Genomic DNA, 18636 nt, shown 5'->3' with positions numbered 1-18636 from the left:
AAGTGACAAAAGAGACATCACATTAATAACACTAACCAAGAATAATTATCCTTGCTTATACCAAAGAAACAAATGTAGTGCAGAGAAGAGAAGTTCTGCATGGAGTGGAATTGTATCCCACATGATTCAAGCCGGATATTATAAATTGATATCTGGCGAATTTGGTTCGCTATGTTAAATATTTATACAATTAAATAATAAACAATTAAATAATAACAATGAATAATAAATTTATAATAATTATAAAAAAGGAATGGAGTGTCAAACATTGAAATTATTTTTTCAAAAAGATTTAAAAAAAAAGATAATTATTGAATGTAATAAAGTCAATTTTAGTTGATATTGCATTTTATTCATTTTCTATTAGATGCCCGTCTACATGATATCTAACTAAAGAGAAAGACAATTTTCTTTTCAAAATAAAAAGGTCTAAATTAAAATTTAAAACTATAAAAGAGTAACATTTTTGATTAATATTAAAAAATGATGGTATAAGTAATAATAAATAATATATGAAGTAGATGGTAAGTACATTTTTACATTAAATTAAGTAATATGATCACTTAATTATTCTTTATTTAATTTTTTTCAGCCTCTTTCATCAAAAAGATATTATTGAGTGTTGTAAGAAATGATATTAATATAACGTAATACATAGTAACATTTTTATTTTTCAGGTGAAAATCGAGATCAATATATGAAAGATGTAGAAAAAAGTATGTATTATTTATTATTATTAGTCAACAACATCGACTATAAGTTTCAACAAGGACCATCTAATCCTTGATGCTCAGACAATACATTCTTCGACACCTGTATAAACACCTTCTGCAGTAGATAATGTGAAAAAATGAAAATACAGTTTTCTGACAAGCATGTGGATTTCCGTAATGGAGTATCTACTAAATTAAAATGGATTAAGCAAGAAGGTGAGAAAAATTCGAGAAAAAAATAGTTATGTTGGATAATAAAGAAAAGGAAAAGTTACCCTTACAGCAATATGAAGTTCTAGAAGAGTTCCAAAAATTCCAAATGTAAGTTACTTATATGTGACTGTCTGCGACAAAAAGGACCTTAGCTCCCAATAGTGAATTCTGCAGGAAAGGCGATTGAAGTAGTGCGTCTCTGATTGGTGGAGACGTTCTACTAGAATTCAGCCCCACTACTCACTACACATTGATATTTGTCCGCGTTACACGAAGCGCACAAATTGTATGTAGATGACCAGTGCAGTTGTATTGAAAAGTAGAGGGGCTGCTTTTCTGAACAACCACGTGTAAACACTCAACAAGCTCATTTTTAAACATTAATAACAAAAAAATCTATAAGTAAAAATTATTTTTGATGCTTGTATGTGAAAGAGCAACTCAATAAATATTGAATAATATACATAACTCGAAATTAATTTTTTCGGACCTAAGGTCCCTTTTGTCGCGGAACGTCACATATGTCTTATACTTACATACTTCTATATAAAACATAAAAAAATTATACTGAATTGTAGATCAAATAATTGTATACATACTGAAGAAATTATCGACAGAAATGAGACACTAGGTACTGCGTCAAATGAAATCATAAAGTTAAATAGTCATAATGACAAAAACGGTACTGTGGAAATGTTAACTAATAAATTTTAAGGCTGTGAATCAAAATTATAGAATTCTTTAACATCAGCACTAAACTGATCCAGTGGATAATGCGAAAGAAAAGAAAGAAGCAGAAAAATTTCATTTATAAATCAATATAAAGCTACCGAACAATTGGAAAATGCACTTATGTAAGTAATTATTTAGTAAAATTAATTAAAAGTAAATCCTTTTTTTCAAGTACATATTGTATTATAATTTTCAAAAATTAACTATTATAGAATTTTTATTGAAAATTTTAGAAATAATTAAATTTCTAAACATTTTTATGAATAATCTTCAACTGAAGCGTTTTGTGCAGAAACAGCATAAGTCCATAATTCGAAATTGTTCAGGAATCAATAAAAACTGTTTTTCTCGTAAATGTTAAGATTTTTTTTAATTCGGCTTTTTGTATTATATTCTACTAACCTATAAGTTAAAAAATCCAATATGATTAATTAATTATCTACTTAATATAAAAAATTAGAAAATAAATTAACATTTAGACTTATGCTGTTTCTGCACAAAATGAAATGAAAAACACAGAAAATTTATTAAATTCAGTGAAATATCAAAGTTTTATGAAATATTTAATAACATTTATTTAAAATATTAAATTTGGATAATTTTTAGTACCATTTTATAAATAATAAAATTGTTTTAAGAATAAATTTAACCAATTTTTAATATTTTCTAATTTTAAACTAATTCAGTCACCACTGCCACTTTTTGCTTCCCATGAGTGTTTTTATTTATAATATAAACTGTTTAATATAAATTATTAAAATACGTCTAAAATATCACAAATAAATATAAAACTTATCATGTTCTTGTGCTGTTTCTGCACGAAATGATATTTTAATTATTTTTTTAAGGGTTTAGAGTTTAGTCACTTACGTAATATTTTACCAGATTGAAAAGCTTCATTTAAAGATAAATTTTCAATAAAAAAGTGATTTTCGAACAAAATTGACTTATGCGGTTTCTGCACAAAACGCTTCAACTATAAATTCGATAAAAAATGAAAATATTAAAATAGTTTTGAAAAAAGTAATTCTCTGACAAAGTAATTTTAAATTTTTTAAAATTTAGTATTTTATAATTTTTTGAGAAATTATTTATAATTAAAATTCATGAAAAATTTGATTGTTTTTAATATTTTTTAAAAAATCAAATCAAATTTTTATATCTTTTCCTTTTTTTAAACATATTTTGCAAATCTTTATATCATTACAGATGGGAAAATGAAACACTCTATAGAAAAGAAAGTCTTCATAATAATTATTTTTTAGAAAGAGAAATTTTTGAAATGATTAATTCAAACAAAAAAAATATTGCCAAAAAAGCTAATCTTCAAGTTACTAATAATAATTTAACATTAATGAATTATCCAACAACATTGGCAACAGCTGATGTAGTAGAAAATGCGAACTATGTTGAATATAAATTAGCAAAAAAAAATTATAAGTCCTGGAATGAACTACTGTGGAGCTTCAAATCTATTGGTTAAAAAAGAAAAATATATTTTCAAAACCTAATTGGCGCAGTTAACCACAAGAAAGAATGTGTTTCATCTGTGCAGCAATATAATTTTCTTGAAGAAAATGGTGATATACAAATGTAAGCAAGTATTGCCTATTTATATATAAATATATGTAGGGGAAATTTAGGAATTGTGGGCCACCTCCATAATTTAATAATATTTACAAGTTTGATCATCCAATTTAAAAAAAATTTTTTTTCGTCTAAAGTAAATTACATACCGTTAACAAAAATTACCTAAAAAATTGCATTTAAATATTTATTTTGGGCCTTCATGTTTTTATTGTTTTTACAAGAATTGTCAAGAATAAATTATGGAAAATATTTTTTTAATTTTTTGTGTGGTATTGGTACTTTCACTCCAAAAAGAAATTATGCATTATATTAAAATAAATAAATAATACAAAGCTTTTTGTAAAATGAAGCATTTCGGGAATTGTGGGCCACTTTTTTGGGGAAGTATTTGTTGCTTGTTTTTGTCGATTCAATTGCAAATGTTATTAAAATCACTCATAATTATAGTAAGTTAACAAAAACAATTTTATACATTGCGATTCAAGCGATAAAGCTGTTCACTTAAAATGTGTAATTAATTGAGCCTATTTTACTTGTCTAAATTGTGATTTCGATTCATTTCATTTTTTTACTTTTTGTCTTCTAATTTGAAACTAATAATTAAATATTAATAACATTTTTAATATTTTTAACCATGTAATAAATATATTTCATCGTTATTTTTTATTTTAAACTCAATTTAGGCAGTGGCCCACAATTTCCCAACATTTTTATAAATCAAAATAGTGCAATCTTTGGTAAAACTGAAATTTCTTTTAGATAAGTGATAATTTTGGTAAACTGACTATGATATATGATTGTTTAGACCTCTTACTAAAACGAGAAATTTGAAAATTAAAAAAAAAATTTTAAGATATTCAACTAAGAAAAAGTGTAGCCCACAATACCCTAATCTCCCTTATGTAAATTTAAGTAACACTAAAAAAACTGCAATCACATTGATTCAATTAAAAATTATACCTGCAAATTCAATTCATTATGATATCTAATATGTATTTTAAAATAATGCTTGTCTTTAATAACGAAAATTTCTATACAAAATAAAGGTTTATACATAAAAATAATTGTTTTCAGTAAATTAGATATGAAACTCGCTAACACTTTCATTGGAAAAAATGTAAAGTCTCATGATGAAATACGGAAACCTTGCATTATTAGTACTGTAGTTTTAAAAGAACCACTCATTAAGAAAAAGAAACTTGAATTGTATTAGGATAATTCTATAGATGGCATTAATTCTAATGACGGAGAAAAGGAAAATATAAATACTTTGAAGAAAATGTGTACAATTAAAGACAGGGATGATTGTCAGCCTGATAACATCGAATGTATTGAAAGAGAAACTGTTGTGAGGAGAAAAGAGACAGATGGTATAAACTTAACGAAAACACCATCAAGCAGGAAAATGACATCTTCAATAAGTTCTAATTTCAAAAATCAAGTTTTCAGTAATTACGAAAATCATCGCCAAAAAACTTACGAAAGAAACGGTACAATACTATTGGGTCAAATTTTCTCAAAAAAATCAAAGTTTGTCATGGGTCTTTCAATTTTTGTGAAACTTTGTATGAAGGTAGTGTTTTATGACAGAAGATTTTAGGAAAAAAAGATTTTTCAAATTTTTTAAAATTGTGGATTTTACCGGACATGAAACATTAAAGCACATTTTTTTGAAAAACGAATAACTTTTATCCATTTAGTTAGATTTTGTTTATATTTTAGGTAATAATAGTTGATTATCTAATAATTTAAAGTGCAATATTAAAGAAAAAAAAATCCAAAATTTGCCCGGAAAAAAAGTCAAAAAAAATATTGATTTCATTTTTTCGGGCATAAGCACCCCTTTGATTCTTTTGTAACTATAATATTTGGATTCATTATCTTCTCCAGAATTTTTTGCAAAAAAAAATCCCTGGAAACTTTAAAACTAACCGAAATATCGAATTTTTTGTATCGAGGTGCACAGATTTCGATCTCGCGTAAACACGCCTGAGATGTGCACCAAACGTTCTTAAGCGTGAATTTTCGCATTCTAATACTTTTTTATTAATTTTTTAGTAAAAAAGGAAGGTTTAAAAAAAATGTAGGGGGGAGGGGGTTGAAGATCTTGGATCAGTATAATCAGTTTTTTTTTAATTATTAATTAATTAATTAATAAAAATTGAAATATTTTACAATATGAAGTATTTTGATTAAATTGACGTTTTACAAATAAATATTTATAAAAATAAAGATAAAGTGTTAGTTTTTTTTTAAACAAATGTTTATATAATTCTACTTTAAAAAAATATATTTTAGTTATTTGCAACGATTGTTTAAATAAAATATTCAACACCTTATGCGTGTATCACGCTTGATATTGATATTAAAATAATAAAAAATTATTTAGATAAAAAATAATCATCTCTTCTTACATCAAAAATGTAAAAATTAAAAAAATGTACTTAAGAAAATGTTAATAGTATATTTCGTAACGAGTGCGAGCAGTTGTCAATTTTTGAACGAGCACTTTGATTGGAACAAAATGTAGGCGAAACGAAGCTGCGCCTACAGTTTGTTCCAAAAAAGTGCTCATTCAAAAATTGGAAACTGCTAGCACTAGTTACGAACGATATTTTTCATAACAAGGTGCAAAAAAGTGCCCTTTTTAGCACCGCGTTATGAAAAAAATATTAAGCCGGGAAGAATAGTTAAAAAAAAAAAATTTTTCAAAATTTTTTTTAATTTTTAAAAGAAGGGTTAAATTTTGAATTTTTAAAAAAAATTCTCACTATTTGATAGAGCAGAAAAAAACCTACCAAAAACATATAGGTCACAATTTTTTTTCTTTATTATATAAAAGCTACGATTTTTTATAAAACTCACTGTTTATACTGATCTCAGGCGTGTTTACGCGAGATCGAAATCTGTGCACCTCAAGACAAAAAATTCGATATTTCGGTTAGTTTTAAAGTCTCCAGGGATTTTTTTTGCAAAAAATTCTGGAGAAGATAACGAATCCAAATATTATAGTTACAAAAAAATCAAAGGGGTGCTTATGCCCAAAAAAATGAAATCATTATTTTTTTTGACTTTTTTTCCGGGCAAATTTTGGATTTTTTTTCTTTAATATTGCACTTTAAAGTGTTAGATAATCAACTATTATTACCTAAAATATAAACAAAATCAAACTAAATAAATAAAAGTTATTCGTTTTTAAAAAAAAATGTGCTTTAATGTTTCATGCCCGGTAAAATCCACAATTTTGAAAGTTTTGAAAAATTTTTTTTTCCTAAAATCTTCTGTCATAAAACACTACCTTTATACCAAGTTTTACAAAAATTAAAAGACCTATGACCAACTTTGATTTTTTTGAGAAAATTTGACCCAATTTTGACATTGGTACACTTGAGAAAATTTGCCCCTTATATATTACATACACATTTTGAGATTCAAAATTGTTTAAAAACAAATTTGTAATTGCAAAACTTAATTTTTAAACCTTCTTTTTTCACTCAAAATTAACAAAAAAATATTAGAATGCGAAAATTCACGCTTAAGAACGTTTGGTGCACATCTCAGGCGTGTTTACGCGAGATCGAAATCTGTGCACCTCGAGACAAAAAATTCGATATTTCGGTTAGTTTTAAAGTCTCCAGGGATTTTTTTTTGCAAAAAATTCTGGAGAAGATGACGAATCCAAATATTATAGTTACAAAAAAATCAAAGGGGTGCTTATGCCCGAAAAAATGAAATCAATATTTTTTTTGACTTTTTTTCCGGGCAAATTTTGGATTTTTTTTCTTTAATATTCCACTTTAAATTGTTAGATAATCAACTATTATTACCTAAAATATAAACAAAATCGAACTAAATAGATAAAAGTTATTCGTTTTTAAAAAAAAATGTGCTTTAATGTTTCATGCCCAGTAAAATCCACAATTTTGAAAGTTTTGAAAAATCTTTTTTTCCTAAAATCTTCTGTCATAAAACACTACCTTTATACCAAGTTTTACAAAAATTAAAAGACCCATGACCAACTTTGATTTTTTTGAGAAAATTTGACCCAATTTTGACATTGGTACACTTGAGAAAATTTGCCCCTTATATATTACATACACATTTTGAGATTCAAAATTGTTTAAAAACAAATTTGTAATTGCAAAACTTAATTTTTAAACCTTTCTTTTTCACTCAAAATTAACAAAAAAATATTAGAATGCGAAAATTCACGCTTAAGAACGTTTGGTGCACATCTCCGGCGTGTTACGCGAGATCGAAATCTGTGCACCTCGAGACAAAAAATTCGATATTTCGGTTAGTTTTAAAGTCTCCAGGGATTTTTATTTGCAAAAAATTCTGGAGAAGATAACGAATCCAAATATTATAGTTACAAAAAAATCAAAGGGGTGCTTATGTCCGAAAAAATGAAATCAAAATTTTTTTTGACTTTTTTTTCTGACAAATTTTGGATTTTTTTTCTTTAATATTGCACTTTAAATTGTTAGATAATCAACTATTATTACCTAAAATATAAACAAAATCTAACTAAATGGATAAAAGTTATTCGTTTTTCAAAAAAATGTGCTTTAATGTTTCGTGCCCGGTAAAATCCACAATTTTGAAAATTTTGAAAAATAATTTTTTCCTAAAATCTTCTGTCATTAAACACTACCTTTATACCAAGTTTCACAAAAATTAAAAGACCCATGACCAACTTTGATTTTTTTGAGAAAATTTGACCCTATTATAATATTTTACGTTATTCTTTATATCAACATGTGCTTATTTTTTATTATTTAATGTGTTATTTATAATTCTTATTATTTACTTATTTTCAGAATACCATCCACCTGTTAATAACTTCGCGAAAAAAAAGAGACAGTGTTGGGAGGAAAGAGATCAAGCGTTTCAAGAAGCAATTAAGGATTTTAAAGAGTGTACTAATGTAATAACTTTCTTTTATGCGAACCAAAGCAATTTGACTAATTTGAACTATACTAACAACAACGAAAGCAACGTTAACATGAATATCATCCAAGATGTTATTAATAAAGAACTGAAAACGTCATGAAATATGGATGGATATGAGAAGGAGTTAATTACCACTTTCAGACAAGTAAGTTTTAAAAACAAACGATTTGTTTTTAGTTCAATAATAAAAAATGTTGATAATATGATTACAACATTAGAAAACAACGATCAACATATAGTAGAGGAAAATGATGGTAATGCATAAGGCAATAAAAAAGAGATTCGAATTTTTTATTTTTTTAAAACATTTATTTTTATTTTATGTTTTCTTATAATTTTTGTTTGCAACAAGCAGTATGCACCGAGCTGCACTAGCAGCAATATTCATAATAAAGTTTTATTTTTTTTTTTATTTTAAAAGTAAAAAATAGGGAATGAAAATTTTCTAGTTTTATTTTTTTAAATATTTTCTTTCAATTTTTTATTTTATATTATTATAATGCCTGTTTCTCTTAATGAGAAAAGTGATAAATATATATTCTATTTTTGAAATTGTTGACATGTGATTTACAAGGCTTAGCAGATGTTGGTTGAAAAATATGAAATATTTAAATGCTTTGTGTAATATAATAACGATAGTGTTCAAGATAATTGTGATATCATTACATGTTTATTTTTTGTTATTGACATTGTCATTTATAGTATACAAAAAAGATATTTTTGTGACCGTATTGAATTAGAAATACAAATATATTATAAAGAGATTCAAATGTTAATTTACAAGCAAACTTCTTGTTCATATTGTTTAATTAAAGTTTATCAAATAAAAAAAGCTTTATATTATACGTATTCTTCATTAAAATTTAAACAAAAGATCTGCAAATGTTTCTCTTAGGAGACGAAATTTAAATAAGCATTAACTTCTGGTCTGATTTAAACACTACAATCAAAGAAAATTCTTTGTAATTGCTGCTTTATTTTATGTCAAAATATTTTGCAAGTTCTTCTCTTATTTTTACCTTAGACATTATTGATTGGTTCAAATTACATCTGCCTTCTTCTTCTCCTTCATCATCATCTTCTTCTTCGTCGTTGACATCCCTCATTTCGCAATGAAAAGTGAGGTTATGTAACAATGTTTACGTCTAGTCAATAATTTCAGTCTCTTTGAAAAATGATATATACATGTATTATTGAATTATATATAAGTACATTTTCTTGTATTTGTTTATTATTAAAAATTATAATAAATTATTCTTGATTATTCAGAAAATAAAAAAAATTTTAATTTGCTTGTTTGAAACATAAGAAATTTAAAGGTTATGTATAGGTGCCAACCACTTGAAACTGGTGGGTGCCAACGACTAGTGCTTGCAGTGCCAACGACTGGAAATTGGTGTCATTATATCATTATTAATTAATTTAAAAGTTTCAGTTTATTCTTATTCAAAATTGATAATTTTATCGTATTCTGCATTAAATTCTGAATACATATATTACTATAAGTATTATATAATATTAGTTTTTATCTATTAAAATATTTCTTAAAGTCAAAATTTGGCCTTAAGGGTGCCAACGACTGGAGCAGTTACCCTAATAAAGGAATTACAGAAAAATTTTATTTAAAAACACTTAACTAAGTTTAATTATCTAACCTAATCTAATCTATCAACCGAGATCGAGCTGGATTTCCTCAAGAGGGGAAAGTGAGAACCTAAGTTATAAAACCCATTGTACCAAACTCCAGCTCGCTCGTTTATCGCAACCCCTTAGAGTCCTGTTTTTCTCCAGAAGTCCAGTATCTCTTCTATCGATAGGTTGCTCACCTGCTTAGGGTCAATAATTGCTTGACCCCAGCTAGATAGCCTGATCCTAGCTAACGCTGGGCATTCTGATAATATGTGAGTTGAAGTTTCGTTACTCTCCCCACACAGTCTGCACATAGGTGAAACTTGTCTGCCTATTTTATGCTGATGGTAATTCAATTGTCCATGTCCCGTAAGTCGCTTGCCTTCCCACCCCAACGTTCGCCCAATACTTCTTATGTTCTTTTTGACCCCATCTTTCTATGACTCCCTTAACCAAGCAAGGCATTATTGCCACTGCTAGTTCAGGACCTATAAATTCTGTCTCGGAACCGATTTTCGCCAAGACGTCTACTCTTTCATTACCCTTGATTCCCGAGTGTCCCGGTACACAAATCAATGAAAGTTTATTTGCTGAACCCAACTCATCTAGTACGCTACGGCATTCCCAAACGAGTTCTGATTCTATTGTGGGATTTTTCAGAGCCCCTAAGGCCGCCTGACTATCTACACAAATACTAATCCTCTTGCCCTTTGTTCCATTTCGAGTGGATATTTGGGCGCAAGTTAAAATCGCACAGACCTCTGTCTGCCAGACCGTGGCATAATGTTCTAGTGACTCATCCACTTTAATGCAGCCAGTTTTTCTATAAATTCCGAAGCCTGCACCGCAGTCCATCTTGGAGCCGTCTGTATACCAGACTTCGTCCCCAAGTGGAAAACCTTTCTTCCAGTCAATTCTGGAAGGTGTAATGATCTTAAAGCGGGGTTTAAATTTCACCCTCTTGATCATTCTATCTTGCACCATACTTAATTCTGGTATTGATAGAATTGAGCGTCGAAGCTTGGTGTGTATACCACCAACCTTCCACATTCCCTGCGCGGTTAACCTGCCCATAGTAAAAGCCGCCTTTTTTATTTCGGCAATATGCAGAGGTACCTCGGCTAGCATGAATCCCAACGCAGCTGTTGGCGTGGTTCTCATAGCTCCCGTAATACCCCTGAAAATCATTGCTTGCAGTTGGTCTAGTTTCTCTTTAACCGTTATCAGTTGAGTCCTAGACCACCAAACAACCACCGCGTGAAGAAACCTGGGTTTTAAGACCATCTGATAGAGCCAGTTGACCAGATTAGGCCTTAGTCCCCACGATGACCCTATTGCCCTTCTACACGTCCAAAAAGCAGTACAGAATCTTCTATACTGATATTCAAAATGTTTCTTCCAAACCAACTTTTTATCCAGGATTACTCCCAGATACTTAGCCGATTCAGAAAAAGAAATTTCTTTTCCATAAAATATCGGTTTCTTCAAACTTGGTACCTTATATTTTCTTGTGAAAACTACTATATTCGTTTTCTCTGGATTTACGGAAAGTCCAGTCAGATTGGACCAATCCTTGACAATCTTAAGTGGACGTTCTGTAAGTTCTAAGAGGGTCTCAATTGCGTGCCCTCTTATAATTATAAGGAAATCATCCGCATAACTTTGCGTATAATATCACTGGCTATTGAGGTTTCTAATTAACTCATCTGCACCAACCCTTTTGAGACAAGGCCTGTTACCTTAGCCTCACCATACTCTGTTTCCAGGGCCCTTTCGCAAAGCATGCTGTCAATCCACTTAACTAGCGGCTCGGGCACACTTCGCATCCTGGCTGCCCTACAGATAGCTTTGCTAGAGGTGTTAGGGAAGGCACCTTCGATATCAAGAAAGGTACCAACCGCATAGCCACCACTGCTAATTTGTCCCTCTATTCTGCCTACTGCCGAATGGAGGGCTGTTTCTACTGAGAAGCCTGCTCTATATGCATGCTGTCCCTGATGTAGGGGAGAATCTCTAAGACATTCCTGTCGAATAAAATTATCCACCAGTTTCTCTAACGTCTTTAATATAAAGGAAGTTAGGTTGATTGGCCTGAAGTCCTTCGCCGCAGTATACCCTGATCGACCGGCCTTTGGAATAAACACAACTCTCGTCTTTTTCCAAGACTCCGGTGTATAACCAAGAGCTATACATGCTCTCATAATTTTACACAGGGGTACTCTAATACAATCCAATCTCTTTTGCAAAAGAACCGGATATATACCGTCCCCCCTGAAGCCTTAAATGGTTTGAAAGTGCTTATTGCCCAATCAATCCCTTCCGGAGTTACGACCTTGGCTGCTAGTTTCCAGTGTTCCTGATATCCTCGGTTCCTACCTGGTCCTATTCCATGGCTGTTCTCCAAACCTTCTCTAAAGTCCGGGAAGTTTACTTCTATCAGGTGCTTTAGACACTCCCTTTTATCCTGGGCATACTGCCCATTAGGCAGCTTAATAGTAGTTAATTTTGCCATTGGGTCTCGAGCTAGTACTTTATAAAGTCTTGAAGCTTCTGGTACTCTCTCGATTCCCTCGCAAAAACTTCTCCAGCAGACACCCCTTGCCCTCTCTACTTCTTTCTTGGAAGAATCGCGAGCGGTATGATATTCATCCCATGCTCGCTAATGCCTACGTTTCTTGGCTTTATTAAAAAGCTTTCTTACAGTTTTCCTATGTTCCTCCAAACGGGGGGTCCACCATTTACCGCCCCCATTGAAGCCCATTTTCTTAACTACACAGTTCCTTTCAAAAGAACAGATAATAGAATCTCGCAGATATTCCGCTGCAAGCTCTAACTCCTCCCTCGTTCCATAAGAAGTGTGGAAGCATGCAATGGAGGCCTTTAGGTCTTCACTATATGAAGCCCAGTCGGTACTCCTAGGATTACGTCCCCACTCCTGCTCCTGATCTATCGATTCCAATCTAAACGTAATAAGCCTGTGGTCCGAGAGGGAATCTTCATCAGACACCCTCCAGTCCCCGACGCCATCACACAAAGACTTGGAACATATCGTAATATCCAACACCTCTTTTCTGTTAACAGTAACGAAAGTCGGCTTATTACCCTGATTTAGAATATCTAAATCTGTATCTAACAGAAAATCTAAAAGTCTTCTGCCTCTGTCATTAATGTCTGTGCTATGTACCCCAAACAACATGATGCGCATTAGCAGCACACTCTATTATCAAAGGAAGCCCTCGCCTTTGACAGTACTCTACCAAACTCTCCACCTCTCTTGGTGGTGGAGGTTCATCCCCTGTTCCCGGAAAATAAGCAGACGCTATTACCACCTCCCTTTTATTTCCGTTCTTTTCTAGATACTTAGCTTTAACTACAGCTAAGTCCCTAGTAGTAAATTCCAAAAGAGGGAAAGCGTCTAGACCTTTATAGATCAGACACGCCCTTGGAACTGGTTCCTGTGGTAAACTAACCAGCTCGCCACAGCCGTTCAGACCTCTAATTCTTCTCTTGAAAACCCAAGGTTCTTGAATAAAGGCTAAAGCTGTCTGCATCTTTGTCAAGCTCTTGGCTAAAATCGCCGAAGCGCCCTTACAATGATGCAAATTAATCTGCGTACAATGAATCCCGGAAGCAGCTATTTTTAAGGCTGATTCACGGTCTCCTTAGTCGCTTCCCCCCCTGGGTACCCTGCCCAGCAGCTGTGTCAGTACCTTGCCTCGCCACTCTTAGAGTGATTTGACCTAGCCCAAAACACAGTTTCAACTGCCGGGCTTGGAGAGCTTCTATCTCGCTCTCTGGTACTCCTAACGCGAGAGTCCAGCCCACATTTTTACTTATTTTTGCATTTAAATAATTAAATTCTTTTAGAATTTTATAATAAAAATAAAACAAATAAAATAATATATATTTATTTTGCAGTTAGAGCAATTAAATCAAGATGGGATTATTTAAAAAAAAAGTTATTCATGAAAGAACACAAAAAGAGAAATAGGTATATATGTTCCTAGTGGAACAGGTGTTCAAGAGGAGAAAGTGAGCACATTTGATTATTATGATGCAATGATGTTTTTAGATTGTCACGTCAGGCACAACAGGTAATAGTGAGTTTTTACGAGGTTTCCATAGATCAGGAAATTCAATTATTTTTTAGAATGCTAACAAATATCTCGTCATAAATTCTATTATCTTTATAAATAAAAAGAATTTTAACAAAAAGTCAATTATTATCAAAAATTTAAATGAAATTCTTTACAAAATTTCAATTATTTTAAAATTTTTATTGCAATTTAATGATTTTAAATATTTACTATTTTTATAAAATTTATAAAATAATTGAATTATTGAAAACAATTTTTTATACACTTTCTACGAAAAGATTCAATTATTTTCATAAATAAAAAAATTTCATTTAGAAATTCAATTATTTTTATCGCAGAATTTCAAATGTGTTTAATGCAATTATAAATAAATTCCTTGAAAAATGCAATTATTCTTAACATTTTTTTAAACTTGACGAAATGATTAAATTATTTTCATAAATAACTTTTAATTTTTCTCAGAATAAATTATTTTCTAAAATATTTAAGTAAATCTACAAAAGAATACAATTATCTTGATAAACAACAAAATTATTCCCATGAAATCGATTATTTTAAGAAATGTTAATAATGTTCTTTTCCAAAATTCAATTATTTTGATAAACAACAAAATTTGTAACAAGAATTTAATTTTTTTTTTAAAGTAATAAAAATACTTTGCAGAAATTAAATTATTTTACAACGTCTTAAAAAATTTTCGTTAAGAATTAAATTATTGTCAACAATTTTAATAACATTTTTAAACAAAATTTTATTTATTTAAACGAAATTTAATAAAATTCGTCTCATAAATTTAATTATTTTTAAATATTGTAATAAAATTCTTCAATAAGTTTTTAATTATTTTTAAAAATTGTTATAAAATTCTTTAATATTATAAATTGCAATAAATAGTTGTTAATAAAATTTTTCGTAAAAATTAAATTTTAAAAAATATTCAATAATTATTCAATAAATTATTTATTTTTGTTTAGAATAATTTAACTTTTGAAGAAAAATTTTTAAATAAATGTAATAAGACATTTTTTGAGTATGAAATGAGAATGAGATTTTTGAGAATGAATCAGAATATATTTTAGAGTCAGAGAAAAAGTCAAAAATCTGTCTGGAAATCAGGGAAAAATAAAGTTAAATTTTTGTGGCAACGCTGAAATTTTACTTCTTAAATAATTTAATTACCTGCATTATTTTCAAATTTTTTTCATATTTTTACATTTTCATAACCTTTTAATACTATATTTTTTATTTATATTTTGTAGAACGTTTAGTAATTTTGAGTTGCCTTCGAACAACATTTTCGCTTCCAACAACTGGTCGGAAATTGAAGTGGAAGAGGAAAATGAGGAGGAACAAGTTTTAGAAAAGTCTAATAATGATTATATTGAAAAAGAAAATGATGACATTGGAGAAGAAATTCTACAATGTGGCAAATTCATTAATAAAATGTTAAATAATATTATCGAAAAGCAAAAAAAAATGTGTTCAAACAATCTGTTCGGTTATGAAGAAATAATGTTAGAAGCGTTTAGGCGCCTACCAAAGGAGAAAAAGTTGGAGAAATTTAATAAAATAATGAACATCATAGAAAATTAAGGACAATAGTAACAACTTGCAAAATGTATCCAATATTTTAGTATTAAATGTAACTCATTTCTATTTTTATAGTGCAAAAAATTACAAATCATCATATTTATCATTAAAAGTCTTTAAAAACTTGATTATTTTTATTTTTTGAAAATATTATACCTACCTTAATAAACTTAAGAAAAAAAACATAGACAGTTACAATTATTCTACTTTCTGAAAATGATTTAAAATAATTGATTTAGTGATTTTATTATTTGAAGCAATGTTTATAAAATTCTTATGAAAAATTTCAATTATTTTCAAAAATTACAAAAGTTTTTACAGAAATTCAATTCTTTTTAAACATTCTTAGCAACTATTCAATTATTATTTTCTAATAAATAATCAAATTCATCGAAGGATTTTAATTATATTTAATACAATTTCACAGGAATTGATCGAGAAATGTACCTAATTATTTTTGAAAATTTAATTTAAATTCTTCAAAAAAATTAATTAATTCAAAAAATGTTTTGATTCAATTCTCTGGAAGAATTCAATTATTTATAAAAATATTGGAATTTTTCATAGAAATTCAATTATTATCAATATAATTTTAATAAAATTGATAAATCATATTTTCAATTATAATTATAAACAGACATTTGTAGATTTATTTATGTTTAAATAAAATAAATTTAAATTTTATGAGAAGAAAAACAGGGAAAAATTTGTAAAATACAGGGAATTTCGTTGAACGAAAATAGTAAACACCCTGATGAAAATTTTGTATGGAATTCAGGGAAAAATTATGATAAAAGATAATATTTAACCAACAAAAATATCTAAGTTTGTAGGAAGATAACCTCAAAACATGAATTTTACAGGGTATCTTAAACTTTAAATACAGTGCACAAGATTCCATCTGCTCATATTTCCCCTCTTGCGCTTTCTATGTACATGTTGAGAACCATTGGTTTCACTCAATACAGAGCTTGTGGTGGGGGTACGACAGTCGCAACGACTCGCGATTTCGCCAACATGTGGAACCGCTGTAATGGGTTTTCTCGCCAGTGGAGAGGGAAACTGTAGAAAACCTCTCCGATTACAACCGGTTTATCGACAGTCGAATTCTATGTGTGTACCGGACAATAATCGACGGTGCACATCATTATACTTCAGTATAGTAATTTTTGTGTATTTGGACGACGGATTTAATAACGTTTAATATTCATATTTACTTTTTAATACAAAACTACATTGTTAAACAAAAATTATATATTTAAAAATCAATTGAGCGAAAGCACCATTTGTCGATGGTCGATTGTATTTTTAAACATGTAACCTGACAATTAACCTATACCGATATTTAGAAAATCGAGAAGTTATTTATTTTTTTGATAAAAATATATTATAGAACATTAAAAGGAAACAAATATATTTATTCAACTGTAGTTCAATAATTTATAATATTGATATAAATACTTTCTTTACAGTATATGATAGAGAAGAGAAAACTATTTTTCTATTTTTTAAACTTTTATAATAACTTAATTAAATTAAATCAAATGTGTTAATTGGACATTAATTAAAAAAATAATTAAATAATAATAACACAACAAACAATTGTGTGCATATTTGACAGCAGTGAATTATAACTTTAATTAAATAATTATTTTAGTAGCATTACTATGAAAGTTGAATATGTAAATATATTCTTTTTTTAAGAAATTTGTTAAAAAAAATTTCTATCTGATATTTTCTTTTTCAAAATATTTCAAGAAAATCTCAAGTATTCTTTTTTTTAAGTACAAAAACTTTCAAAATGTTTTCTAATTTTTAATAACGATTTTCATAAAAGTTAAGAATTTTAGAAATAAATAAAAAATTACCATAATTTCTATTTTATATTCACAATTTTTGTAGAAAACTTTTTGTTTTTTTTGGAAAAAAACAAACGCATCAACCAATTTTTTCACAATTTTTATTATTTTTGTGCATACACATGGAAATTTTCAGTATAAATATTATTATATTTCTATTTATCTATTTTTATTAATGTAAAATTTATTTTTGGATCTTTTTTTATTACAATTATATTATATTATTTTTGATTTCTTGTAGATGAAGCTTCAAAAATAAAATTAAAAAAAAAATTCAAATTAAAAAACATTTAAAAATGGTTTAAACGAATTTCCCTCTAAATAAGAGTATGTTACATAAGATCCTGATCAAATTAAAGCAAAAAATCGCTATTTCTAGGGTAATGTCACATTGAGTGGACCGCCACTTTGAGTGGACCACCTGAGTTTTTAAGTTATCTGACAGCGGAAACATGAAATAAATAAAACGAATAGCAGCACCGCACCTAGAAACCGTAAGAAATTAAGTTCCGCGATAAACATGTACGTTATTGTTTGATGTAACGCATTTTTTAGAATACAAACCAAAAAAGAAGTCGCTCTTACAATGAGTAAAGTGATTCAGAAGTGTAAAAGTAGTGTAAAATTTAAGTTTTTAAAGGTAACTTATTTTTTTCCTACTACTTTGGACATTGCAATTGATTGTCTTAGTTTAATTAAGTGATAATTTTGACTCAAAAAAAATTGTGGTGGCTGCCATAAAAAGTTGTATTTCACTATGAGTGGACCACTGTTTATAACCATGAGAGGACTGCCTGTTTTTTATATTTTTAATGTCAGTTTACCATTTTTAAGCAGGGACTTTCACGAAAAATTTGTGTCGTGCCCGTGCCGTGCCTTGGCACGACACGAAGTACGATTTGTAATTCGTGCCGTGCCAAGGCACGACACAAAGTTCGCTTGGTAATTCGTGCCGTGCCCAGGCACGACACGAAGTTTGCTTGGTAATTCGTGCCCGTGCCAAGGCACGACACGAATTACACTTACTAAATCGTGTCGTGCCTTAAATATTGCTTTTGAGATTCTACACAATATTCCATGCGTGCCTTTAAAACGTGCCTTGGCACAACACATTTCAAAAATTTTATTTGTGTCGTGCCTTGGCACGGCACGAATTACCAAACGTACTTTGTGTCGTGCCTAGGCACGGCATGAATTACCAAGCGTTATTCGTGTCGTGTCAAGGCACGGCACGAATTACAAAACTTTTTTCATGTCGTG

General features: G+C 29.1%; 1 protein-coding gene and 1 long non-coding RNA gene across 2 annotated transcripts; both read left to right on the top strand.

Moving 5' to 3' along the window:
• Window positions 1-2873: 2873 nt before the first annotated feature.
• On the top strand, window positions 2874-8385 carry LOC122500008. The gene is made up of 3 exons (XR_006301423.1): window positions 2874-3251; window positions 4323-4738; window positions 8069-8385. It is a non-coding gene; the product is annotated as an uncharacterized LOC122500008 (long non-coding RNA).
• A 286-nt stretch (window positions 8386-8671) lies between these two features.
• Window positions 8672-15587, top strand: LOC122500007. The gene is made up of 3 exons (XM_043608676.1): window positions 8672-8786; window positions 13749-13924; window positions 15187-15587. The coding sequence occupies exons 2-3, from the start codon at window positions 13890-13892 to the stop codon at window positions 15518-15520; spliced, it is 369 nt and encodes a 122-aa protein (XP_043464611.1). The 5' UTR covers window positions 8672-8786; window positions 13749-13889; the 3' UTR covers window positions 15521-15587.
• Window positions 15588-18636: the final 3049 nt, after the last annotated feature.

Source organism: Leptopilina heterotoma, unplaced genomic scaffold, assembly GCF_015476425.1.
Source record: "Leptopilina heterotoma isolate Lh14 unplaced genomic scaffold, ASM1547642v1 Lhet_180, whole genome shotgun sequence".
Classification (NCBI taxonomy): Eukaryota; Metazoa; Arthropoda; class Insecta; order Hymenoptera; family Figitidae; genus Leptopilina; species Leptopilina heterotoma.
Note: the sequence above shows the minus strand (reverse complement) of the source record. Positions and strands in the feature narration are given on the sequence as shown.